The 26,724-nt window shown below is 38.9% G+C and overlaps 3 protein-coding genes and 2 pseudogenes across 8 annotated transcripts; 3 read left to right on the top strand and 2 right to left on the bottom strand.

Annotated features, from left to right (window-relative positions):
* Nucleotides 1-1,999: 1,999 nt before the first annotated feature.
* LOC126788938 (ABC transporter G family member 31) lies at nucleotides 2,000-9,617 on the bottom strand. 5 transcript variants are annotated; one of them, XM_050514966.1, is made up of 20 exons: nucleotides 9,313-9,617; nucleotides 8,526-8,646; nucleotides 8,356-8,444; nucleotides 7,867-7,951; nucleotides 6,646-7,329; nucleotides 6,099-6,380; nucleotides 5,525-6,002; nucleotides 5,315-5,418; nucleotides 5,066-5,222; nucleotides 4,992-5,010; nucleotides 4,874-4,937; nucleotides 4,647-4,754; nucleotides 4,208-4,540; nucleotides 3,819-4,109; nucleotides 3,637-3,720; nucleotides 3,429-3,562; nucleotides 2,874-3,273; nucleotides 2,670-2,757; nucleotides 2,419-2,585; nucleotides 2,000-2,266 (listed from the first exon to the last, which is right to left on the bottom strand). In XM_050514966.1, the coding sequence occupies exons 1-20, from the start codon at nucleotides 9,615-9,617 to the stop codon at nucleotides 2,000-2,002; spliced, it is 4,260 nt and encodes a 1,419-aa protein (XP_050370923.1). The 5 variants fall into 5 exon arrangements, with proteins under 5 accessions (XP_050370923.1, XP_050370922.1, XP_050370925.1 ...); XM_050514965.1 differs by lacking the exon at nucleotides 4,992-5,010 and having other exon boundaries at nucleotides 4,647-4,768; nucleotides 4,864-4,926; XM_050514968.1 differs by lacking the exon at nucleotides 4,992-5,010 and having other exon boundaries at nucleotides 4,871-4,926.
* A 1,302-nt stretch (nucleotides 9,618-10,919) lies between these two features.
* Nucleotides 10,920-16,027, bottom strand: LOC126788939 (protein DAMAGED DNA-BINDING 2). 2 transcript variants are annotated; one of them, XM_050514970.1, is made up of 11 exons: nucleotides 15,775-16,027; nucleotides 15,558-15,648; nucleotides 15,271-15,398; nucleotides 14,816-14,938; nucleotides 14,621-14,709; nucleotides 14,389-14,509; nucleotides 13,332-13,423; nucleotides 12,784-12,913; nucleotides 12,067-12,315; nucleotides 11,784-11,980; nucleotides 10,920-11,659 (listed from the first exon to the last, which is right to left on the bottom strand). In XM_050514970.1, exons 1-11 carry the CDS (start codon nucleotides 16,003-16,005, stop codon nucleotides 11,320-11,322), a joined length of 1,791 nt encoding a protein of 596 aa, XP_050370927.1. In that variant the 5' UTR covers nucleotides 16,006-16,027; the 3' UTR covers nucleotides 10,920-11,319. The 2 variants fall into 2 exon arrangements, with proteins under 2 accessions (XP_050370927.1, XP_050370928.1); XM_050514971.1 differs by having other exon boundaries at nucleotides 12,067-12,189.
* A 723-nt stretch (nucleotides 16,028-16,750) lies between these two features.
* Nucleotides 16,751-17,870, top strand: LOC126787468 (pentatricopeptide repeat-containing protein At1g12300, mitochondrial-like; annotated as a pseudogene).
* Nucleotides 17,871-21,350: 3,480 nt separating this feature from the next.
* Nucleotides 21,351-24,292, top strand: LOC126788942 (dehydrodolichyl diphosphate synthase 2). The gene is made up of 3 exons (XM_050514974.1): nucleotides 21,351-21,858; nucleotides 21,964-22,031; nucleotides 23,485-24,292. The coding sequence occupies exons 1-3, from the start codon at nucleotides 21,439-21,441 to the stop codon at nucleotides 23,933-23,935; spliced, it is 939 nt and encodes a 312-aa protein (XP_050370931.1). The 5' UTR covers nucleotides 21,351-21,438; the 3' UTR covers nucleotides 23,936-24,292.
* A 543-nt stretch (nucleotides 24,293-24,835) lies between these two features.
* LOC126787467 (putative pentatricopeptide repeat-containing protein At1g12700, mitochondrial) lies at nucleotides 24,836-26,370 on the top strand (annotated as a pseudogene).
* Nucleotides 26,371-26,724: the final 354 nt, after the last annotated feature.

Below are 26,724 nucleotides of genomic sequence, written 5' to 3'. Positions count from 1 at the left end.
GCTAATCCTGTTTTTCATGAACGTACCAAGCATATTGAAATTGATTGTCACTTTGTGAGAGATCAAGTTCAATCTGGGATTATTGTCACTACTTATGTTAGGTCTTGTGATCAGTTGGCAGATGTTTTTACCAAACTTTGACCTTCAGTTCAATTTGAGAGATTGTTAGTCAAACTTGGCTCTCGTTTTTCTCTCGCCTGCGCTTGAGGGGGATTATTGAAGTGAAGGTGTGTGGAGCTGTGCATGGCTCAGTATGGTGGCCTGCAGGGCAGGCAAGGATAGAGAGTAAGGCTGCATGCTTTTCTCCTAAATTCATGTTTGCTTGTCTCCCAAATAGCCTTTCTTTCCGTTTTTTCTAGTTGTTTAAATTTGTTTTAGCCCTAGTGGTAGATTTTTTCCAGCAGCTACCTTTCGGTAGGTAATGATATAGTTAGCCTTTTATTTTATTTTTCTCAGCTATTTAGCTCTCTTGATTTGTTTTTGTTCATTGGAAATCATTCATCTTCGTCTTCTTTATTTTGTATGTTTCATTACATTTCATAATTCAACACTGGGGAATGTGAGAGCACCATAAATTAGTGCAATGTTGTGCTCTATTCATGGTTTTCTGTTGACTGCCCTTCTCTCTGTTGCTTATTTTTATGATCAGACTGGTGTTTTGGGGTAATGGAATAATACAGATGCATTGTTTCTTTTCAAGTCTCCTGTTTTTACTCATCTTGTCTTTGGGGTGTTCCCTTTTTCTAATTAGGGGCACTGTCGATTCATTCTTTCTTGTTTATTATCATTCAGCTAAAATTATCACTAATTGGTTCACTAAAACAGTAAAACCCCCAACACCATTTTATTTCTACCAAACTTTCAATCTTCACAATGTTCAGCGCTGGCTGGCCACAATCTCAGTAGATTCGACATATTTTGTTTGTGTCGGAAAACCTCATTTACAAATAAGGACGTAACTACACACGGGATACGGTGGGTTATAGGCTTATAACCCACCTCAAATTATTAAAAAATTTGTATTTTTAGCTAAATTTTAGTGTAAAAATTTAAAATTTAAATATTATTCCACTCCAAATTTATATATATAGTTCATAAATAATTGTAAATTTTTTTCCAACCCAACTCATTATGAAATCCTGGCTCCGCCCTTGTCTAAAAGTTCCTGGAATGTAAACATGATAAACTTATGTTACTGGAAGTTTGAGGAAAGTTGAAAGGAATGAGTTACATGAAGCGAATGCAGCAGCTTATAAGTCTTTTCTCTGCGCGATGATATCCTGCAGAAGAAAAACAGCAGAAGAAACCATAGACCTCTACTGTTGTATGTCACATATGCCTTCCGAAAAACTTTATTACAAAAGAAACCCAAGTTCGTCAACCTTAATTTGATGACAAGAAATGTGATTCTGTGACTAACTCTCAGATTTGTGGTTAGTACCAAGTGAATAGTGACAGTCTAAGTTCCTGGGGCTAATATTCATTTAACTGTGAATGTCAGAAGAATGGATTTGATTAAATAATGCATGTAACATATAATTCCTGTGTTTACTTTCTTCGCTAAACTGGAATGAATTTAACATTAATTAGATGCAAGGTAATGCTAATTGGTGTGAATCTATTACCAGGGATAGTGACTGTCATAGCAGGATACGCAAAATTATCTAGACCATGCTTCACTAATTAATTATATTGCTACATAGCTAAAGTTCATTAACTCATTGTATAGCAGTATAGAACATCCAACAAAAAAAAAATCTTGCTAGAGAAGGGTAAAACTCTGTGCTTAAGTTGCCGACTACTATACTAGTGACTATAACTGCTTATGTCTATGGCTGGAAAATTCAAGAGTCTCTGTCACTTGAACTTTGAGTTGTTTCAGAAATTCATTCATGCTAGTACTTTGCCTCTTTCTGATGACTTGGGTCTTGAAGAATGATCATTGCACGTAATCCGGGAAAGTCATGAAGCACTGATATAAACTGAACCTTCACCAGGTCTATCTTCTCTGGAAGTTGAGAAATTTGATGGAGAAAGCGAAGATACTGAAGAACAGCACATTGAAGCCGAGAAGCGCAGCTACTGAAACGCCAATCATCCCAGGGCCAAAGCCAAGGCTTACCTCCAAGTATTCTTTCACGCTGCCCTTAAAAGCAGGTCCAACAAGAATGGTCTCCACATCACCAAGTTGGGAAGTGACAATACCTCTGAGTGTCCATGCAACTGGGCAGATGTAGTAAAACCAAAGCCAATATTTCGGGATATTCTGAAATGATATTTACACAACTTGCTTGAGTCCGTTGATTAGTACAAGTGTTGGACACACTGAATCCTAAAATCTTAAGCTGTGACAAAATGTGCCAAGAACAATGCGGATAACATAATATAGTAGTATGTAAAAGTTAATGAGTTACTAACTGGTTTAGGGATGAGGAAACCGGAGTGGAGATTCCACACTGAGTAAAATGCAGAAGAGATGACGGCTGCTAGGTGCTGTGAAGGAGTGAGACCAACAGCCGCCATGCCATATAGGGTGAAGTAGGTGAATGTGAGGAACATGAAAAGAATATAGAGCAAGAATTTTTCTGCAAAAAAGAAAGAAATATTAGTGAGGGTAATACTATGGTTAATGAAAAGTTCAATTCCAATGGAAGATTTCAAAATCTTACCCAGTGTCCTTTCGAAGTTGACCATGAAGTATGTGATCACCCCATATACTATTGTCTGTACAGCGATGTATGGCACCTCTATAAGGCCCTGCATGACAATAGAAGGCCAAGAAGAGAGAGATGTAATATATATATATACTCTTGTTATCCAGACATACAACTTGCAAAATTAATCCTATCATTCAGAAGTGTAAAGAGATTTACCTGGGCTGCTGCATAAGCCAATGGAGAATACATTCCAGCTGCTTTTTCTCGATAGAATACTGTCCTCTCAATCGAAACAATCGGCTGAACTGAAGAAGCATTATTGACTCCAAGAAACAAGCAAGCAGCATACAGAGCTCCCATAACCATCATCAGTGATTGTATTGAGTCTCTTTTAGCACCAACATCCCAAAATGCTGAACCGAATATCAATGCAGCAATGGTAGTAAAGATTAACCTCATGGCATTATATTGTGGACTTCTCCAATACACAAGGTTTTGTTTCCATAAGCAGGTCCTAAATTGAACCGACGTGTTCTGTGAATACATGGAAGCAAACTTTAGTGCTTTCGAGTTGGCTGGAGGATTACTATACTGCTGGATAGACTCTTCCACCTCCCTGAAGCAAGAATGTGAAGATGTTTTTATAAGAGATAGCATCAAGAAATACTTGTAAGAATCAATATCTATTAACAATAGAAAACGCTATAGACAGAAGCAGCAGAGATCTTGCTCACTTCATTTAGAAATTACAACAACATCAAACTAAGGTACCTGTACTGCTCTGATTTTCTGTATAGGCTAGCAAAGTCTTCACCAATTCTCTGTTCACAAGCCGGTGTTGTTACCTCCAGCATCCATGTTGCAGGATTGTACCCACTTGGAATCGGAGTAATTCCATTAATCTCCTGCAGAAGAAAACAATAATGAGGACAAACTCTCAGAGAAATTGATGTGGTAACAAAAGAGAAAAAAAATTCACCTGAAAGTAGTTTATCATTGTCTGGGAGTGCTGGCCTAGCTTTCCTCCATATATAACTTGCCCCCCTCGTTTCATTAGAAGAAGCTGTAGATCAAATCAAAATTCGGATGAACTTCATATTCAAAAGTGGACAGAACATCATATTCCAAGTTGTAAGATTTTAATCTAAGCCTCTAAGGTACCTCATCAAATGCCTCAAATATGTCAATACTTGGTTGATGGATAGTGCAGACCACTGTTCTTCCTGTATCAACAGTATTGCGAACAGTCCTCATCACAATGGCTGCTGCTCTTGCATCAAGTCCAGAGGTGGGTTCATCCATGAAGATAATTGAAGGGTTGGCAACAAGCTCAACAGCAATTGTTAAGCGTTTTCTTTGCTCTGTTGATAAACCTGAACTGCCTGGCAAACCGACCAAAGCATGCCTTAGAGTATCAAGCTCTACAAGTTTCATTACTTCTTCAACGAATTCCTGCAATGTTAACATGGTAACGTTATGTGAAAAATAAATTGGAACAATGAAGGAAAGCAAAACAATTTAAATCTCATTAGTGGGATGCACCAACTCACAAGTCTTTTCTCCACGCTGACTTCCTTTGGAAGGCGAAGAGCAGAAGAAAACCTTACAGACTCCTCCACTGTAAGTTGAGGAGAATGTATGTCATTTTGCTCAACATAGCCTGCTATTCTAGCAAAAGTACGTTGCTCTTTCGGGTAACCAGATATCTTGATATCTCCTTCTATGTATCCACCAGTTTTCCTACCAGCAAGGACATCCATTAAAGTGGTCTTTCCTGCTCCACTAGACCCAACTAAAGCTGTAAGAACACCTGGTGAGAATACTCCGCTCACGTTTGACAAAAGCTGCAACCTTGATTCTGGTATACCTTGTGACTTCATTTCCTAAAAATATTAAAGATTCCAGTTTATGTTACCTATAATATATAGATAAATAAACTTTAAGAGTTACAAACAAGGAAACTAAAAGAAAATAAAGCTGAATGGATACCTTTGGCATGTCGACATAATAGTTAACATTGTGGAAAGTCATTGTTAATGGCTGAAATGGTAATATCATTCCTTTTCTTCTTGGGCTGCTATTTCCATTTGACATAATCTTTTTATTACCCCCTGCATAACCAGAGTATTGTTATTACATGTCAACTGGAGCTCTTAAGTATCTATAGATATGAATACATAAGTTAGATGGTGGAGTAGAGACCGACCATCTGCAGCAGGGCTCTCTTCTGTGTCATCAAGTGGAAGCACCGTCTGGTTTTTCCTTAGTGCTGTGAACAACGTGTGATGAACAACATTGTTAGATATGATATACAAATAAGACTTGAACATAAATCAAAATGAATTTTTAATTTCTAAACTGAATGCAGTAATTGAAGATACAAGCATACAAATTCTTTTCAAACTTACGATTTAGGTACATCAAGGCCAGAGTCACTATGCAATTGAAAAGCAATGCATAAGCCAACAGAGCACCAACTCCAATCCAATACCAGGAATCGCCATTTGGTAAGCTGTGTTGTTGAAGAACATTTTGACCAATTGTTCTGTTGGTTAAAGGAGATATCTGCAAAGTTGCGAAAGCGCGAAATAACAAATTTACATCTGATGAAAAAAATATGGAAGTAATTACTTTCATTCAAAATGACATGAGCATACCTTGATCCACCTTACAGCAGTAAATTCATTGACAGAAATTGCGCGTTGTCCATACGATAGTGGCGATACCCAAAAGGCCCATCCCCACCATGGCTTAATGCTATCTGAAAAAGAAAAGGCGCAGGTGATCCAAATGATGCAAGGACTAAAAATAACAAGGCAAATTCCTGATGATAACAAATTTGTTAACCATGCAAAAGATTTAAGTACCTTTTGGAATGATGAATCCACCAAAACAAAATATGACAATTAGTGCAGCTGATCCAAATGTATTTGCAATGACCATATCTCGTGCAAGGGATGCCATTGTCCGGAAGAGACCCAAAGCCATTTGGTGCACAGAAAAAAGCAACAACATGAAACGGAAAAATCTCCCAGGACCAGGGGCAAAGCCAACCGTGTAGTATACAACACAGGACCATACGATAGCTTCAATAATAGAGTAAGGTATGCGCAGAAGCAAACTAACACCAGACCATGCCCACGCAGGATGAAAATAGTTGTCCCTTTGCTTGTAAAAGACTGGGAGCCGAGATATCATAAGGGGAAGCTCGGTGAACCCATTGAACATCATGTGCACCAACCCAAAGAACAAGCAAGAAAGGTACAGGTTGCCATTTATTTCATCTGTGGGCTGTATTTCCCATCTAGGAAACATTGTGCATGTCACAAATCCAACAAAGGCAACCTTGAAAACAAGTAGCACATACAGATTAATATATGAGAAATAGAATTATACATGTGAAATGACAATAGCACTTGAGTTAGTAAACAAAGCACGTACCTGGCAGGTCCTAAATGTGTAAAGAAACCTATGCCTGCTGATCAACAGTAGTTCTCGTGAGAAGCATGCTTTACAAAGCTCCCATTTTGAGGCTGCATATTTTGTTTTTGGCAAAGCCGCAGGAAGACTTTTAGCTCTATCATATGGGGAAGAGAGAGCGGCATCCACAGACTTTCCAAACCTGGACTTCTTGAAGGCTTCTGCAATTTCTGAAACAGAAAGGTATGTATATGGTTTCGAACTATCAGCCCAGTACTGAGCTTGATCCTTTTTAGATGTTACCTGGAAATAAAGTGAAAAGGGTTAGCTAACTGTACACTCAGGGAAATCTTACTTCAATAAAATTATTATAGATCAAAATTACTTCGCTAGGCTGTTTTACTAGTTTTGTTCCTCCACTATGTTCACTAAATTATAAGTATTAGAATTTACATTGTAAGAAATAAATGAGGGTTTATACTTTGGAATAGAAGAGTGGATCACACAAAATAGCACCAGTTAATGAAGAAACTTTCAAGTATTCAAGTTCTGGTTGGTGTTGATGTACCTCTTGAAGAAAATCTGCGGCACCCTTTCGTGGTGGTAATTTGAAACCTAATGACTCGAAGAACTCCAAAACTTCTGCTCGAGGGCCTTGATAAACGACGTGTCCTTCGGCTAGTAGCACTAAATCATCAAATAGTTCAAATGTCTCAGGTGCAGGCTGAAGCAGAGCCATTAGTACTGTAGCTTCCATGTGATGAACAAAATTCCCAATACATTTAACAATCTGGTATGTAGTAGAACTATCCAGTCCAGTAGATATTTCATCCATAAACATGGTTTTTCTTGGTCCAACTGCCATTTCACCTGTAGTAACCCTTTTTCTCTGCCCCCCCGAAACCCCTCTTAACATGTCATTTCCAACAATTGTCTCTGAGCAAACATCAAGACCAAGCACTTTGAGAACATAATCAGTTGTAATACTGTGTTTGCCAGCAACAGATGATGCCTTCATGAACGCATCAATTTCTGGATCTGGCCTTATGTTTTTTTCTTTCTCTAACTTGACCAGCTGTTTGCCATACGCTGCAAAACCTTCGCTTGCACCTTGACATCTGGCTGCAAAGTCCAAGGTTTCTCTTACTGTGAGTTCTGCAATGTGATTATCTGTTTGACTTATGTAAGCAGCAGTTCTTTGAATGCAGAACTCATCAAGCCTGTGGCCATTGTAGGTAACGCTACCACTTTTCTGAAGACAAAACATCAAACGTTAAGTGCATTACGGGTCAACGATGTTAGCCTAAACTATTGTTTTGAACTCAAATTTCACAAGACTATTCCACCTCTAAATTATATGATCTCAAAAATACCAAAGACAAAGATATATTAAAAGCAGTCTATCAGTCCATGACAATTTGTTACTTTCAGTAGCAAATTCTTAAGAGGCTTTACGAGAAGTGTAATTAACATTAAATTATTTTATTGATCGACCATAATTCTAACTGATAGTCCTTTTGAATGTGCAAGCTAGTCTGCCCTGCATCTATAAGGATTCACATTGGTATTTAATTCCAGTTTGTCATTTTTTGATTGATTTCTCTTAACCTAACAAAATGTTATTAATTCTGAAATCATTGATGACAAGTTCGTGTTCCTGATTAGGCAGAAAATGACTCAATTGCTATGTATCGAATACACACACATGCACGCAGGCGCGCGCGCGCACACACACACACACACGGTGATATATATCTATGCTTTTAAACAATATTCACCAACTACCGACCTTTAAGTTGCCATCCAGTTTTCCAGCAAGAGTCATGAGCAACGTGGATTTCCCAGAACTTGGGGGTCCTAAAAGCAAAGTCATCCTACGAAAGAAAAAGGAGAAACATTCATATCAAAGTGTATCTCTTTGCTGATATTATGGTTACATTACACGTGAAACCAATGAATTTCTTTAACATAGCAACAACTCTGTATATGCATTACATGGCATCTATATATACTTGAGCAGTTGAAGAGTGAACGTAATAGGGAATTAGGGATATAGGATATGGAGTTAATTATTTTCTGCACCTAGGGACTATCCATATCTGGTAACTACGTCTTTTAAAGTATCAATACATGATCACAACAAATCCTCTGCTTTTCTAATTTCCAAATTCCAACGCCTCCATTTCCTTTTATACACGCAGGTCAAGTAATTTCATTTCCATATAATGGAAGCACTTTCAGTGAGCTGAATTAAAGGGAACACCTATCGAATCATTACCTTCCGGGTTTGATAATGCCACTGATGTTGTTCAAAATTGTTAAAGACCGTCTCTTGGGTTTGAAAATCCTCAAAGTAGTTAGAATACTCTGCATCAAAATAATAACCTTTCTAAGAACCTGTTTAATACTGATTCAATAAACTCATTACTCTTATGTGTATAAATGTACCTCTATACCATCGCGAGTATAGTTGATGAGAGTAGGCAAAGCTCTTGACCCTGTTTGAACGTCTGCTACTATATTCAGGTTCTCGTACCGCACTTCCACTTTTCGAACCTCCAGTGCCACTCTTTCAATCAAAAATAAATAAAATAAAAATAGAAGAAAAATTTTTCTACACATATTCTAAGTATCAATAAAGCCAAAAAGAGTGATCAGAATTCATTTATTGTATACCTACAATCTCAAAATAATGTCAGCTTATGATCCTGAACAACACTACTCTCTGAATCCACTGAATTTACTTAATTAGTAAATTTCCTTTAAATGATGATACTTCATTCATTTAACTTCCAGAAACTGAAAGATCCTATTTACTGAAATGAATCAGACGTCACAAATTGTACTCCAAAAATATGCTCTATATTTATTTTAATTTATGATCCTACTCTTCCTTACTCAACCATAACTGTTTAACACTAATTCTTGCCTGATAACAAAAAATAAATAAATAAATTGATTGATATTCTGCAGGTGATTCTACACCGTAGATTCCATAGCAGAAATACGAGAAGGTTCCAATCTGGACGGCCCATGCATACAGGTTCGTATTTCACCAAAATTGAATGAAGCGTTCCGTAAATAATTCAATCAAGGAAAACAAAAGAGGAAACAAGAATACGAAATCATGCTTCTAATTAATGCTTGGATGAATCAAAGACGAAAATCAAGCTTAGATTGATTTTGAACGTAGTGAGAGTGACGTAGCAGGGAGTGATCGACGTAGGAGATATACCTGTCGAGGCGTTCTTTGATGGCGGAGAGGAGGCGGTGGTTGTCCTGGTCGTTAGTGGCGAGGGCTTTGGAGACGACGAGCTCGCGGTTGTGGCGATCGAGCTTCCGGACGTCGATGGTCTGAGACTTTTCCGACTTGAGAATGGCGGTGTTCGACTGCTTCTGCGACGGCAGCCGCCGGATCGCCGCCCACATAAGCTCCTCCTCATCCTCCGCCACCGACTCGGCGTTCGACGGCCGCGCGAACGTCTCGTTCGTCCCCTCGATTCCCAATTCGAAGTACTCGCTCCCGTTCGACGCCGCCATTGTCGATCACCACCACAACTCCAAAACTAAAAAATGAAAACCGAAATCCGAAATCAAAAACCGAAACCCTCACTCACTCACTCTCCCTATCTCTCTTTTCTCTCTGTGAGCAAAAACTAAAAAGAGAGAGATGAAATTTCACAGAGATAGAATATGAGAGCTAATTTAACACGAGGAGTCTGTGATATATGTATAGCGTGGAATTTGGGTTCAGCTGGAAGAAACCAGATTGTCAAGGGACAAGGGGAGAGAGAGACTGAAGAGGCTAACGGAATTTGCGAGAAAAGTGGGGTTTCATGCACGGATCGTATTCTTCTACTTCTAGACTCCAGGAGGGGCTTGATTGTCATTTCGCGTAATTTGCTTTCCTGAGCTAAACCCCCGCGAATTTTAAACAGGCTGTCATTTCCTATTAGGACAAAGTTTAGGCTTTTATAAATATAAATTTACTGAAAAAGACTCAGAAGTTTTGATCATCATCATCATCTGTTTCTTAATAACCACTGTCCCTTCTGTTTCGAAAGAGAGAAAACGAAATTAACCCCTCTGACTAGAATAAATCTTTCTTGTTAGATGGGAAAGCAATATATATGGGTGGACGTTATAAATTAGTTCTATATGCGGTGACTATGTTTGCGTTTGTAAGTTCTAAAATATTTAATTTTGGTCATCAGGGTTGGGATGGATAAATCGATCAACTTATATTCTTGATTCAACATACATTGCTTCTAACTTCGTCAGTGAGGTTGTAATCACATGCTAGCTAGGTTAATTTCGGTGTAGGTAATTGGCACATGACGGCCACACTAACGGAGTTAGATTTGATTCTGAATATTGTGATAAGTTCATTAAGTTATTTCATGGGCTAGAGGATCAAAATTATATTTTTTCTAACCACAAGCGGTAAAACCACAAGGACGACATCACTGAGTTCCTTTTTTCATTTGCTATGGTATTTCGTATGCTAACTGCAATTAGGATATCTACTTATGGTTAGCGTCTAGATGAACATATTCCGAGATGGCTTCTGAAGATTAGTTTGGGATCTGCATTGTTTTTAGAAAATATTTTCTTTAATCCAAATCAATTGTGTTTGGTGAATTATGGAAAACACCTTATTAAAACTTATTGGTCACTATCACCAAAATCAAAGGTAGTTTACATTTTACAAAACACGAAACTGTTTAGTTACTATTTAGTATCAGTGCTAAATATACTCAATGACATTGACTTTGTCTCATTGCATAACAAGAACGATCAAAGGAAGCAATTCTAACAGTCAAAAACATAATATCCGCAATACACTACAAATACACACGCTACTATTATACAGCCCATAATACTAAGTTTGCAAGTGACTGTCTAGGCAACTTCCATTGATACATGCATGCACGCTTGTGCAGCCCTGCACACGGCAACCAACTGCAGCACAGCTCATGATACATTCCAAAGATCCTAAAAACCGCCGCAGAAGGTGCTTACAAAAGGAATGAGATGTTAACCTAAGCGTTGGTGGTAGGTCACGCTAGGTCAAAAAGCTCTTGCCCTATGTGATAAAAGAGGGGCAGAGACTCGATTTTTCTGTACAGGTTTGGCAGATGAAGAACCTCAAAACTTCCCCACAGGAGTGTCTCAGACCCTCAAATTTCAGTTTCTTCGTTTAGATCAGTGTCTTACCTTAGCAGACAGATTAAATTTGCTGTTATTTCTTCTGGGACTTGTACCACTTGCCCTTAGAAATGGGCTTGTCATCATCAGAATCATCATTTTCATCCCCAAACTTCCGTTTTCTGCTCTTTTTCTCATCTCTGTCACAAACAAGAATCCTCCCTACACCCATCTGTCCTGAGCCTTGCGATTTCTTCTGGGACTTGAACCCCTTGCCCTTAGGGATGGACTTGTCATCATCAGAATCATCACTTTCACCCCCAAACTTCCGTTTTCTGCTCTTTTTCTCATCTCTGTCACAAACAAGAATCTTCCCTACATCAATTTGTTCCACAGGCTCAGACTTTTCCTTTGGTCGCCAAATGAAAAGTGACCTGAGCATGAAACATGGTTAAGGGGACAAAATTATCATGATATAAGGTATTCCAAGTACATTTTAACAACAGACATTTTTCTACAGTAATTAAAATGCGAGGATGAAAGCGCAAAGTCCCAAACCTCGAGCTACCAGATGCCAAAACATCATCACGTGGATGCAGCTTGTTCACTGGACTGATTGTAGTAATGTTGGGATCCATGATCTCGGCAACTAGTTGCCCTGTGCTGATGTCTATGAAATCAATCGGATGAAGAGCGGCCCCATTATAGTTTTCACTTATATAACGACCAATAACTGTGAGGGACTCTGACGAGTCCTGAACCAAAAAGCATATAAGATTTTCAAATGAGACGTAGGAAACATAATAAACAAAAGAAAAGTTCATCAAGCAAAACATATCACCTTTGGATCCCATTCCGCTCGGAAGGGAGTCAGGTAGCGATTAAAATCATGACTGTGAACAATCTCTCGGCTTGGCAAATCCATATTGCCAAATATGGAATCCCATATACAAAGACGGTTATCCTGTGAAGTGGTGAGAATTTTACTCCCAGATATTGGAGAAAAGTATGCAGAGTTAACAACACGGCTGTGTGCTAGGTCATAAATGGCGGAACCATCTTCAATTCGACGGATATCCCATATGCGAGCCTAAGCAGAAAAAACCATTGCAGGTTACCAAACATGCTTCTATAGCCAGGTACCAAAAGTGAATCGACATGCACACATTCAGTCCTAAAATTAATACTCTTCGAAAATTTGGAGAGAAAGGGAAACTGAAAAGTACACCCTTTACGAGAACACAAGACATGACCAACATACAGATGTTATGATATCGAGTATCGACTAGAGTAACACCACCTAGAAAACACTAACATGACCAACATAAAGATGGTATGCTCTCAAGTCTCAAGTATTGACTGAGTAACACCAACCAGAAAACACATACATAATTCAATATCATACAGTTATAGCATCGTAGAATTTGAGCAAGATCAGAGAGGTAAACTCAAGAGCTTACCCTTTAAGAGAAAACAGACACGACCCACACTCATGTGATATACTATAGAGCAGTGAAGGCTAGATAATACATTATTCAAATGAGCAGCCAAAACTTACAAAATGATCATTTCCACAACTCAAGAGAAGGTCTGGTTGAACTGGATTGCAGTGGAGTCCAACAACTTTGCTACCTTTCTTATGAATCAAGATCGGATTCCCAGTTCTGTTATTTGACCGAGTATCAACCCTATACCATAAAACAAGTTAATAAGAAGAGATATAACAAGCGTAATGAGCACATTGATTGCATGGCATGGTACTTTTTACTTTTAAAAAAGCTGATCAACTACTAAATACACTCCAAGTTTTTGACAAGAAAAAGATGCTGCTTCATAAGCACCTTAGCAAATTGTTTTACATTCTTTCAGCTCAAAGAGACATGAAATTGTAAGAACCAACATAGACCACAAAATCTTAAAATCCGAAACTACAAAAATGTGTACACTTTGACTATATCTGATAGCCGGACAAATTATGACAACTTCTAACCGGGAACAGAAGATAGAAAATACAAGAAAAGAAGTGCTCTCTATACTACATGACTATAAAATTTACATGCATCTTTCTTGCCTCTGTACCTGTCTATCTCAGTATGAAAAACTTACAAGTAGAGGTAACCGAAGTTATCAGCAACAAGCACGGCACGTTTCTCTGCATTCATATCCATGCCATACAACATTCTCCAGGTGCTTGGACCCTAAAAACATGTCATCCAAGCTTTTTACTTAGATTAATTATTTTTATATAAAAAACCTTTATACATGATACAGCAAGCAAGGTGGACAATGACAAAACAAAGGAATAGGGAAGACAGAAAAATCAGAATCAAGAAGCACACTGACCTAAGCAGCCTAATCAAAGGGTAACTCTAAATCTAAAAGTTTAATTTTAATTAAGATTAGCTTACATCTGCCAACATTGAAGTAAAACCACTGAGAAAATACATTCTTCACTCTCTGTCCAGCCAGCATAATTAAGTGCATATATGTTGTTAAGAAATAAGATGCAATAATCACTATAATTGACACTGATGCAAAAAAAAAATTCAAATCAAGCAATCAGACTCAACAACATGAATATTTTGGAAGAAAGATAAGTTAATCATATATACTTATAAGAACAAAATACTAGTCACTCCTCAAACTATCACAAACTCAACAGTTTACTCCTTCAAATTTCAATTGCAACTGATCACTCTTTATACTTTCCAAATTCAAGCAATCTGGTCATTCCGTCATCTTTCCATCTAATTTGAGTGTTAAGTTGTTTTTTGGGCAAACAGAAATTGGATGGACTTAACACCCAAATTAGATAGAAAGATAACTGAAGGACCAGATTGCTTGAATTTGAAAAGTATAAGGAGTGATCAGTTAAAATTAAAACTTGAAGGAGCAAACTGTCGAGTTTGTAAAATTGTGAGGAGTGACCAGTATTTTATCCTACTTATAGAGAACTAACCAACATGCCATACAATAAACCACAAAAGAGAACATACTGTTGCAACTAATGTGGCATTTCTCAGTCTGGATTAATTATTTTTCAAAATGAGCATGATGTAGATCCAGGACACAGGGCCAAACAGTTTTGGCGATATATGGAGGAAATAAAAAGTCCTCTTTGATACCCATTCATTATCGGGAATAGGAGTGGGATTGTGAGTACCTGCCAACCCCCAGGGTTAAGGTTCATCAGAGACAATGCAATTCCAGTTTCGACATCAGTGCAACTAACGGTGCCATCTGAGGATGCAGCATATACTGTACCGTCACTTGCAGGGCTAAACCTACAATATTTAATACGCAAGTAATTAAGAAAGTGAAAAAGCATCTATCTATATATTCACAGAAGACAGGCCAGTGTGTCTATGCACATATAACTACAAAAGTATACTCACTTCATATTGTTGAGTATACATGAATGTACATTTCCATAAACAACCTTTTCATATACTTTGCGAAAATCCCAAACTCCAAGCTGTCCTTTCTTTTTAATTGAACCAAAAACAAGAGGGGAGAGGAGCAAAAGGGACCCTGATTAGCCATCGTCAAACATAATCCTCAATCATTACAGAACTATGCAAAGAACTTACCTTATCTCCGGACAAAAGGATATTATTGTTTGTAGGATGGAATTCCAAGCAAGTTACCCGTCTACTGTGATATCTGATAACCGCACAATTTACTTGATCAGGGATCACGTATGCTGGCTTGATCTAGAAAGAAAATAGAAACTACAAGTTCATAACACTGCAACAGAGATTGCTCACAACAAGACAAGATAGTAGTATCTCGCAGAAGAATACACACAAATCAATTGTCAAACCGTACAATGGGTCAAGGCATACATAAACAGGCAATAAGTTTAACAAAATGAAGAGCAATATTATACATCTCGGAACTTTAAAGACAATGTTGCTCATATAACAATCAAAATACAGAAACTTATGTAAGGCTAAGCAAACAAAATGTGTGTGCTGCAATAACGAGATATCAGAAATCACAGTTTCACCAATCAAAACTTCACAATAAATTAGTAAAGGCTCACTGGATGAATCCGAGGTCTAATCTGTCGTTCGAACGCATACTCCAATGCATTTCGAGTACTTTTACGTGCAGCTGGTATGACCCCAAACTCGGTAGCTACTCGATGTGGGCATGTCACTGTAGTGTGGCCTTCAATTCCCAAAACCAAATATAAATTTTAAATATTACAGAAATACATGAAATCAAAATTCTCAAACTCAACAACAGTAAACAATAATAATAATTATCAGCACAAATCAAAATTACATACAGTCAAACATAAGCAAGAAGGTAAGATAAAAGAGTTACCAGGCATTTTGCAAAGAAAGCAAGGTTTCATTGGGCAATCAATATAGGTAGCCCCCTTAAACCCAGCCTCATGTCCAGGCTTCTTACAAACCTAAACCAACTCGCCAGTAAAAATCAAAGCTTGATCAGTAACAAAGTCAAATTCAACGAACCCAACCAACAAAACTGTCGAAACAGTACAATTGAGAACGGAAATGGGTAAAAAAAAAGATTTAACCTTGCAAACTTTCTTGAGTGAAATAGTAATGGGTGCTTTCCCTTTGTTCTTAGTCTTGTGCTCCTCAACTTTCTCTTCACTCTCGCTCTCCGCCAACACCGCCGGCTCGTCGTCGTCTTCTTCTTCTTCTTCTTCTTCCTCTTCCTCTTCCTCCGACGAGCTTTGCTCGGAGTCGGTGTCGCGTTCAATCACCACCTTCGGGAATGCGCTTCTTCTGGTTTCCGGGGGCATTTTGGGAAATGAAAGATACTGAGAAGGAAACTGTTGTGGGAAGTCTGAGAGAGAGGCGGGGTGGTTTTTGTGGCGAAATGAAGAGACGGGAAACCGACTTTAACTTCGAAAAACGGGGAGAGATATGATTTACGTTTCTGTCCTTTTAGGGTAGGGGAAGAAATTGAAGAACTACAGAAGAAGTGTATAAGCGGGAGGGGTATATTAGAACTTGCAAAGTAGGGCGTGGCGGGAGAAGACGTGTCACACTGTCCGCCGCCTGGTTGGTTCGCACGTGTGCGAGACCGGCCCATTCAAATTGGATTATTTACAGCCCGACCCGGAAAACGCAAGTGAATCAAAGGCAACTTTGGTGACAGTTGTGAGCTTATTGCAAAGAACAAGATGATGAAGCGCATTGCTTATTGCAGAAGAGGTATGCCATTTCTTCACTCTAGCCGTCTTATTGTTGCTTAGCTTCATTCTGAACGCACAAACCCTAGCAAGTCTAGAGAAACCCATCTTGGAGATCGACCCTCGGTGCCCAGAGTGAAATGTTGAGGATGCCTGGAAGGTGTTCGATGAAATGCTCCACACGCGTCCTCTGCCGTCTGTTATCCCTTTCAATCAAATCTCGACTCAACTCGTCAAATTGAAAGAACACCCAGCAGTCCTATCATTGAATAAGCAATTGGGTCTCGCCGGAATCGCTTCTGATGCTTATACCCTCAATATTTCCATCAACTGCTACTGTCACTTGAACCGTATGGGGTATGCCTTGTCTATCTTGGGCCACTTCTTCAAATTGGGTCTTCTGGCATAGAGTGGATGATGCAGCACTACTTCTCAGCAAAATGTTGCAGGGATGCCAGCCTAACATGGTGTCCTGTAACTCTTTGATACAAGTAGTTTTCCATATATGCGACTAGAATGAAGCTACGAAATTGTTAAATGGAATGATGAGTCAAGGTATCTTTCCAAATCTCCGCACCTTCAACATCCTGGTTGCTGGTCTTTGTAAGGCCGGGAAGTTTGCGGAAGCAGTCACCGTGGTTGACGTGATGAATTAAAGAAGAATTGAACCTAACACAATTACATACAGTATGCTTATGGACGGATATTGTTTGCAAGGGGAAATGGACAAAGCGAAACAAGTTTTTGATCTAAAGCTTATCAAAGGTTTCTCGATTGATGTTCATAGTTGTAGCATATTGATTAACGGATATTGCAAGGGTAAAAGGACAGTGCCTCTTAGGGGACTCGTGCCTGATAATATTACTTATAAAACTCTTATTGATGGGTTTCGTAAGGCGGGAAGAATACAAGAGGCAGCAAAGTTGTTCTCCAAGATGCAAGCTTCTGGCCATGCAAATTCCAAATGCTCAAATTTGCACAGTTATACTTGATGCGCTATGTAGCAATCAACAACTCTCTAAGGCAATAGATTTGCTTAGAGAGATGAAGGACAAGAAGTTGGAACTACATATGGTAATTTACAATATCATCATTAAAGGTTTGTGAAACGCTGGGAAAGTCGAATCTGCAATGGAGATATTCTCAAGTTTGTCATCAAAAGGATTTCAGCCAAATATAAGGACATATACCATAATGATTAGTGGACCTTGTAGAGGAGGCTTATGAGTGAAGCAGAAGATTTGGTGACGGAAATGGGAGACAAAGGCTGCTCTCCGCATGGTTGGACCTATAACATCATTATCCAAGGGTTGTTAAATAACAATGAGGTATCGAGGGGTATTGGACTTATTCAAGAAATGGGGGAGTCAGGTTTCTTCGCCAATGCATCAACTATGGAATTAATAGTTGGTTTATTGCCTAAGGAAAGAATAGATCCGGCTTTGTTGCCATTATTGAGAAATTCTTGTTAACTTTAATTTGAGGATTGCAGCAGATTTAAAATATACAATGTCATTTCTTTGATGTGTTCTGAATTTAAAATCCTTTTTGTATCATTACATCCTTACTTGAAATCTGATTGATGTTGTTGTATTCAAAGTTTGAAATGAAAACCTCAAGCTACCAGAGTTTCTGGTGCAATACTGAATCCTTATTTATATAGACGAAGACATCTATAACTGCAGGGATAATAGGCACACCTGTGACAGTTCAAACGTTCCCATTAAACTGGTAAGGCACCTGTAATTATTATTCTTTGCCAGTTAGTTTGTGTTTGACTCTTTGGTCCTGATTATGGATAAAGCTTTCATCAAACTTGATTGATACTCGTCTAATTGTGAAATATGTAGTTTGTGTACCTATAATCAAGTCAAATATTATCAAACACTCATTTAAGAGGAGGAAACTAGCTGTACTGTGCTGCTGCTGATCGAGTCGGCAACTTGTTGTGGATGTTGGGCTGTGCTACCTCTTGGCCTGATTTTGAGAAAGCTGCTTTTTCTGGCGACGTTGATTTTATTCCAGTAAAAGGTGTAGATACTGAATTGAGTTATTGCATCTAGTGGTTTCTCAAGTATGACTCTACTACCTAGTAAACTCAATCATCTTTATACTTTCAATGAACAACAAGAGGACTTGATAATCTTGTACTTGTTAGTAAAATATAAATTTGATAACGGTCTTATATACAAGTTTTGATGCATGCTGTACTTAAGTTCACACCAGAGAAATACCAGTGAAGATGTAGCCAAGAAGAAACGGTATTGATTCTGTGCTAGCAGGTGCAAGGAAACAGTGTGATCTCTGCCAAAGTGACATTATCTGTCTGTCTGGGCGGATCTATTCAATAATCTGGTTTTCATTTTTTTGTTTGATAGGTTGATGGAGTCAGAGATTGGCGATCTAACAAGGTACTACATAACTGCGCTCCCAAAATTCTCTAAGAAATTTTTTATTGGCCTGCTTAAACAATTTTCAACTTGTTTTAATTCATCATGCTGATTTTTCTCATTGATGTTGAAATGGGAAGTTTCTGTGGTGAAGAACAATCTGGCTAGGTTTTCTTGGGCTGTGGCTTGAGATGTCTTTGCCATAAGTCGATAAGAATAATCTGTTTAGGCCTTTGAGTTAGTCGTTGGTTTCCCATGACAACAAATTAGTGATTCTAATGGAAAAGTAGGTGCCAGTAAATTAGATATGACTTTACGTGTAATTTTGTGTTTTATATGTACAAGTGAACTGTCAGGTTGCCTTCCTTATCTTTGCCTGGAAAGGCGATGGGAGCAGAAATGAAACAGAAGGGGAAAGAGAAATTTAAATTCAAAACTCGGTCATCATTCATTGATAGCCAAATGGCTTTTGCAGTAGGGATGGAGTTTGGGCACTGGATCAGCAGAAACCAACCAACACTCGACTGACAGGGAGAAGCTGGAACTGGACTGAATTGGACAAATGGTGCCGGAAGATTTGCAGAAGTTGCATTATAAATTGTACAGTTGGGAGCTTGCCCCCTACAACAAGTATACAATGGCTATCAAAGAGTACTTATAGATGGGTTGAATCAAAATTAAGTTGTGCTAGATCACAGATTGACATCTTCTTGGGCTTTTGACAGTCTCTGCAAGGAAGACTTCGGATTCCTGCACTGTCTTTTTGTATAAGAGGGAGACTTAAGATTGATACACCTTTGACAACCTCACCTGTATAAATCCTCCATCTGATACAATATGTTCGACGCATTGTTACATCCTTGATCCTTACTTGAAACCCCATTTTCTATTGCTAGATTCAAATTTTGAAATGACAACCTTAAGCTCCCAGAATTCTGGTGCAATTTTGAATTCGTATTTATATAAACAAAAAAAAATACATGTATAACTGCAGGGATAATAAGCAAATCTGTGACAGTATCTTTCATTCTCATTAAACAGGCAAGGCAAATCGAAATGGCCATGTAACTATGTAATCACTACTCTATTTCTAGTTTGTCTGAGTTTCAAAATTTGGTCCTGATTGCAGGTAAGACTTTTGGAGCCTGCTTTTAGTTCAAAAGCGATTTTGAGGGAAACAGATGGTGTTTGGTAACTCCAGAATTGATGCCTCTGGGTACAAGCGCTGGTCCCAACAGCTGGATTTCAAAAGCTGGGTATGGGTTGCTTTTTGTTTCTGCTTTTGTGGAGACGCAGAGGTTTTTAATGAAATTTTATAAACTACTAGATATATCCTCAATGCTCCATCAAATTTATATCAGATGTGCTTGCACAGTTCGATGTCTTCTCTTTCTCACTACTCAATTTATTCGAATTAAATCTCTTCTTAAAAAAACACTGATTTATCACCGGGCATGTGGGTGTTGTGGCAAAGTATTGGGTTCTTGAATTGAATCCTTTGTTGGTATGGATTAATATTGGATTTTCAGATTGAATTTACAGTCCACCACAATCGTCATCCCCTTTTCTTCTTACGACTTGGTCCAATTTATGGTGATCTGGGTAATAGAGGAAGAAAGAGGAGAGCTCATGTTTTTTGTTTATTAGTTTATGGTGATTTGGGTAATGAGGGAAGAAAGATGAGACGAGAGAGAAGCAATGACGATCTCATTTTGGATTACTGTTGCTTTTATAATTTGAATAATCAATTTGTGTTTGTTCACACAAACCAAAATTATGGGTTATGTTTTTCATCTTATGAATCATGAAGGTTACATATTCTTATTGAACATGCTAGATAGGACGAAAAAACCAAAAAAATAGTTTTCCGCAAGTAGAAATTTTTTAGAATCGAGAACAAAAATAAATTCTTATTTTCAATATATTGCACATTGCAATGTCTGATTCGGTAATTTTTTTAAGTCACGACACATATGTAAAACAGTTTACCAAATACTTAGACTGATTTTTGAAAGCCACAACACATATGTAAAACAGTTTACCAAACATTTCGACTGATTTTTCTTAGAGATTCAAAAGTAATTTTGGTCATAGCAATCTCAAAAGCAATTTTGACCACAGTAGAGCCGCACCAAACTGGGCCTTCAACAAGCATGAGCGATTCTCATCCGATTGTGAAATATGTAGTGCCTGTACCTATGATCAAGTCCAACATCATCAGTCATTGAACAGTAGGAAATTAACTGTGCCGAGCCACCAATACGACTAGAGGCGAACTCTAATCGAGTCGGCAACTTGTCGTCGTGGAATTGGCCTGCACCGAATTTTACTTGGCCGGATTTTGCTGTTTCTGGAGGTCTGGAATCCATTCCTCCAACTCTCCAAGGGTGTAGCCGTGTGGTGTTGTTTACTTCTATAGCAAGGAACTGAAAGTTTGAGTAACTGGGCCAAAAGAAGGCCCAAGTTGAGTAAACCCCAACCCGATTCGTCTCGGAAGATATTGTGGTGCTCAAATGGCTTTTGAATAATATTCACTCACAGTTTCTCAGTTTCCTGCAAAACTATGAACTGCCCAAGTGAGAGCTGCGCTACGCTACGGACCAAGCAGGAAACTTTCCAAGCTTGAAATCCAATCCCTGACCGGGATATAATGCTATCCCTGCGATGCTTCTCTGTTCCAGTCCACCTCAGCTGTCATTCCAGTTTATTCCACTCCAAAACCCAATTGTGTGTCTCCAGCTCACTCCACAACGCTGCCGCAACCGCACCGGATTCCGCCAAGCTCAAGCAGCATGCTAAATTCGGGGAGATTCCAAATGACGGATTTGCCCCCGGAGAGGAAGAAGAAGAGGCGTTGCCGGCGGGTCTGCGGCGGGAGGCGATGCCGAGGCACGTGGCGGTGATCATGGACGGGAACGTGAGGTGGGCCAGGAGGAGAGGGCTGCCGTCCGGGTCGGGTCACCAAGCGGGCGCCCGGGCGCTGAGGGAGCTCGTGGACTTGAGCCGGAAATGGGGGATTAGAGTTCTCACTGTGTTCGCCTTTTCGTATGATAACTGGGTTCGACCAAAGGTTGGTGCTTTTTAAACCCAACAACAAAAGTGCTTTTCACAAAAGCATTTTTTTTTGGGGTCTGTTTGTGTGTTGGTGGAATAATTTGGTTTTGTTGTAGTGTAGATGGAGGTTGAATTTCTGATGACTTTGTTTGAGGGGGTGATCAAATCAGAGATCAACAATCTCGCCAGGTACAATCTTGACCTCATCTCTTTTAAGGATGTAATTTCATTATGGTTTTGTTCAATTGTGCTGAAAAGGGAATTTTGTGTTTCTTTGAATGGGGAGCTTTATACCATTATGTGTTACTTAAAGTTATTAATTAGATGTCACCATGTCAAAAATTCGGTTTCATCTTTGTTCAAGAGTACAAATCAAACTAGGATTTAGGCGCCAACTATCGGTTAGTTTATTAGAAAAGCTGGATTCTGTCTTGATCCATTGAAGTGGCCTCTCTGAAGCTCCTTGTCTTTCTTGAAACTAGCTTGCTTCCTTAAAAATGTAATAGCACAACGCAAAATTGTCACTTGTTTCTCTATAGCAATGAGATAATATTAGAGCAACGGAAGAACAAATTTAAAGCATAAATCATATCTCTAACCTGAATAATAAGTCATGACACCCCTGCGCTTCCCTATTCCAATCCAGTTTATCTGTTTAGCTCTCTTCTCATCAAAACCTCCATGCTCCCCACCAATGGAATCCCAATTGATGGGTTTGCCCCTGTCCATGGAGACGAATACCCACTGCCAACTGGTCTCTGGAGAGAGTTGATACCGAAGCATGTGACTAATCATGGAAGGTAATGAGAGTTGGACAAGGCGGAGAGGCTTCCATCAGGGCCCAAGGTGCTGAGTAAGATCATTGACCTGAGACGGAAATGATGTATTGGGGTTCTCACCATTTTTTCATTTTTCTCTTGATAATTGAGTTCGGTCAGCCGTCAGTTGTTCTAAGCAAAGGAAAAGCTACTATGTGATTCACAAAAGCAGGAAGAAGATACTCAAGATAGCTTCTTCCTTTTGTTGTGCGTTAACATGGAGTTGCATAATGATCTGATTTGTGACGATCATGGAAGATGGCTGATTTTCGGATGAGTTTGTTTAAAGGATTGATAAAGTCAGCAATCATTAGTCTTTTCACGTAATACTTGAGCTCATCTCTCTTTAATTTTTTTTTAAATTTGGATGCATTAATTACTACTTATTTCAATGTATCAATTTTTTTCTCATTTGTGCTGAAAAGGATTTTTGTAGCCCCTGGTTCATGAGCAAGACTGGATTTAGATTATAGTTTTAAGAATCAGGATTGGACTTGGAAACTCTAGTTGGTTGAACTATCTGATAAAAACTTGTTTCAGTATTTCAAGTGTTAACTCTAATACTTCCCTTCTCTTAGTTTTATCTGGTCAGTGCTAAAATTTCTTCCTCTGAACTGCCTCCAGTGACACTATTTGCAGTCACCTGGTATATGAATGTTAATTATTAGTATTTGATGGATGTATTTGCTGAATCCGCCAGAGAGAGAAGCTTTCTGACTGTATGTGAGCCTGGTTTGTGCTTGATTTTTATCAATATTTATCTAGCTGACCAATCTTGATTTAGCTATACTCATAAATGAAAGCATCTGATTATGTTATGACAGGGAAGGCATTAGAATATCAGTCATTGGGGATTCGTCGAAGCTCCCCACTTCTTTGCAGAAACTGATAAATGATGCAGAGGAGAAAACAAAAGATAACTTCAGACTCCAACTTATTGTGGCAGTGAGCTACAGTGGGAAATATGATGTAGTGCAAGCATGTAAAAGCATTTCTCAGAAGGTAAAAGACGGCCTGATTCAAATTGAAGACATCGATGAAAGCGTCATCGAGCAGGAACTGGAAACTAACTGTACTGAGTTTCCATACCCTGATCTACTCATCCGAACCAGCGGCGAACTCAGAGTCAGTAACTTCTTGCTGTGGCAGTTGGCCTACACTGAACTTTTCTTCATTCCGGCTCTTTGGCCTGATTTTGGGAAGGCCGAGTTTGCCGAGGCCTTGATCTCATTTCAGCAAAGGCAGAGACGTTATGGTACACGAGATGTATGGTGATCTTTTGTTAACTTGTACATAATCATAATGGTTGAATGTACACCCCCGTTACCCAATGATTATTATGATCTGATGCAAGCTTTCGGCCAGCTTCCAAGTGTTCAAACTTACCTACAGTATGGCCTATGTAGCAACCTACAACTTTCCGAGACAAACAGAGTTGGTTAGGGAGATGGAAGGAAAGTTGGAACTAAAGATATTAACTTTAGAATTGTAGGATGTATGTGTTTTTCAACTTTTAATGATATGAAGAATGTAGTTGATAAGTTTTTATTCTGAGGTAATACTTCAAAACAACTGAACTTCATCCCTTGAAGGATAATTGCTATTATCAGAGATGCTTAGGTGCTTACTTTAGCTTTGAGTGTGTATATCTTTCACTCTATTTTTCGAGAAGCTAATTGTGTTACTTATGTTGTAGCAACTATTGGTTACTGTCATGATGTTGGTGTAGAGTGGGATGTTGATTACCTCGTAGTGTAACCTTAACTGTTAATTTTGACATCTTTGGAACAGATTGGCCTATGGCGTTTCTTTATAATTTAATCGGTTAGTAAAAAAAAAACAACTTAACTTCACACCTAAAACACTTCAACTTGGTAAACAAACTGAATCCCTAGACATTAGGATACCCAACAACCTCATAAAAATAACACCAGGGACGCGAGCAACAGCAAATCTCTTTTTCTCTCTTCCAAATCAGTGTCTGGGATTGTTGTTGTTAGATATTGCTCAACATGATGCGCAGATCAATCCGGGGTTTCTCTTCTTCTTGTTATTGTCATTGTCATTGCGGCGGCAGCACAACAAGAGGAAGAGGTACGCCTTCTCTTTCCGTAGCCTCGTTTCATTCTCCGCCCTCCAACCCAACCCAACCTCGTTTTATTCCCAGAGTCACTGATGCTGACTCAATGTCTTTCACGAATTGCCCCATGTCCGTCCTCTTCCTTCTGCTCACTGCTTCAATCCGATTTTGGCTCACATTGCCGAATTGAATCATCACTCCTGATTGGCATTCCTCTGTTTAAACAACTGTGTGTGCTTGGCATCAGCCCTGATGGTGGGACTTCCTCTCTTCAACCAACTGTCACCACCTTCACCACTCTTATCCACGGCTTTGTCCTCCGAAATAGGGTGGAGGAAGCAGCCCTACTTTTCAGCATAATGGTGGAGGGAGGTCATTGTCAGCCGGATATAATTACTTTCAACACACTAATAAAGGGCTTCTGCGCCATCGGAATTCAGTTGCTTGGGAAGATGGAAGAAAATGGATGCCAGCCTGACATCGTGTCCTATAGCACAATCATCAATGGTCTCTGCAAAGATGCATTAGTTGACGAAGCAAAGAACCTCTTCTCACAAATGGTTGGTAGAGGTATTGCTCCAGATGTGGTTACTTACAGCTCTTTGGTCAAAGGAGTTTGCAATTTATGCGACTGGAAAGAAGCTACAAGACTGTTAAATGAAATGGTGAGTCGTGATCTATTTCCAGACGCCTACACTTACAGTATTGTGGTTGATGGACTGTGTAAGGTTGGGAGGGTTGAGCAAGCTAAAACTGTAGTTGAGGACTTGAGGTGATGATTCAAAGTGGAATTGAACCTGACACGACTACATACAACTCGCTCATGGACGGTTACTGTTTGCGAGGAGAAATTGATGAGGCAAAACAAGTTTTGCATCTAATGGTTTCTAATGGCTCCTTAATTGATGTTTTTAGCTGTAGCATATTAATTAATGGATATTGCAAGAAGAAAACAATCGATGAGGGGGTACGCGATTTTCAAGGAAATGCCTCTGAGGGGACTTGTTCTTAATAACATTACTTATAATACTGTTATTGATGGATTTTGTAAAGCTGGGAGACTACTAGAAGCAGAAAAGTTGTTATATGAGATGCAAGGTTGTTGCCAACGTCCAGAGGTTCAAACTTGCAATATTATACTTGATGGCCTATGTAAAAACCAACAACTTTCAAAAGCACTAGAATTGCTTAGAGAGATGGAAGGGAGAAAGTTGGAACTAGATATTGTAGCTTACAATGTTATCATCGAAGCGTTGTTCAAAGCTGGGAAAATTGAATCTGCAACAGAATTTTTCTCTGGTTTGTCATCGAAAGAATTAAAGCCTGATGTGTGGACATACACTAATGATCAAGAGACTTTATTACGGTGGCCTCTTAGTTGAAGCAGAAAAGTTGTTTAGAGAAATGGAGCAAGAAGGCTGTTGTGCTAATGGCTGCACCTATAAGACAATTATCCGGGAGTTTATCAATAATAATGAGATGGCGAGGGCTATGGGATTCATTTTAGAAAGGCGCTATAGGGGTTTCTCTGGAGATGCTTCGACTATGAAATTAATTGTTTGATTTGTTGTCGAAGGATACTGTAGATCCTGTATTATTAGCATGGCTTGAAGATTCAGTCCGTAGTTAATTCAATATTTGCAGTACCCATGGAGATTTAAATTGTTGTAGTGCTGCTCCTTTAGCAACCTTGGATGTTCTGTAATTGTGTTTGTAAGGCCACCATTGAAACACAATGTCAATTCCCCTGGTGGACTCCAATTTTGGGTCACATTTGGTTTGTATATTACACGTCTGTGTTTTTTTTGTGTGCTGTGTCTACGCTCGCATGATAGACTGCTGCTATTTCTCTTTTCTAGTTCTTTTGTGTCTTAAATATACTAGTGAATTATCCACTGTCCATTTATGAACTGATTTTTGCAAATGATCTCTCCTACTGTATCTTCTGGGTAATATATTGTTGCGGCTTTGGTACTAACAGTTA

This window comes from Argentina anserina, chromosome 3 (assembly GCF_933775445.1).
Source record: "Argentina anserina chromosome 3, drPotAnse1.1, whole genome shotgun sequence".
NCBI classification, from domain to species: domain Eukaryota; kingdom Viridiplantae; phylum Streptophyta; class Magnoliopsida; order Rosales; family Rosaceae; genus Argentina; species Argentina anserina.
This window is presented reverse-complemented; position numbering and strand designations above follow the sequence as displayed.

What these genes read in the sequence shown, in the direction of transcription:
- LOC126788942 (XM_050514974.1), top strand. Translation starts at nt 21,439, where the DNA reads ATGCTATCCCTGCGATGCTTCTCTGTTCCAGTCCACCTCAGCTGTCAT. An exon ending in ATAACTGGGTTCGACCAAAG is followed by an intron (nt 21,859 to 21,963) that starts GTTGGTGCTTTT and finishes GTTGTAGTGTAG; the next exon opens with ATGGAGGTTGAATTTCTGAT. An exon ending in GAGATCAACAATCTCGCCAG is followed by an intron (nt 22,032 to 23,484) that starts GTACAATCTTGA and finishes ATGTTATGACAG; the next exon opens with GGAAGGCATTAGAATATCAG.
- LOC126788939 (XM_050514970.1), bottom strand. Translation starts at nt 16,005, where the DNA reads ATGCCCCCGGAAACCAGAAGAAGCGCATTCCCGAAGGTGGTGATTGAA. An exon ending in AACTTCGGTTACCTCTACTT is followed by an intron (nt 12,914 to 13,331) that starts GTAAGTTTTTCA and finishes TTTATGGTATAG; the next exon opens with GGTTGATACTCGGTCAAATA. An exon ending in TTGGCATCTGGTAGCTCGAG is followed by an intron (nt 11,660 to 11,783) that starts GTTTGGGACTTT and finishes TTTCATGCTCAG; the next exon opens with GTCACTTTTCATTTGGCGAC.
- LOC126788938 (XM_050514964.1), bottom strand. Translation starts at nt 9,617, where the DNA reads ATGGCGGCGTCGAACGGGAGCGAGTACTTCGAATTGGGAATCGAGGGG. An exon ending in ATACTCGCGATGGTATAGAG is followed by an intron (nt 8,445 to 8,525) that starts GTACATTTATAC and finishes ATTTTGATGCAG; the next exon opens with AGTATTCTAACTACTTTGAG. An exon ending in GGCATTATCAAACCCGGAAG is followed by an intron (nt 7,952 to 8,355) that starts GTAATGATTCGA and finishes TTTCTTTCGTAG; the next exon opens with GATGACTTTGCTTTTAGGAC.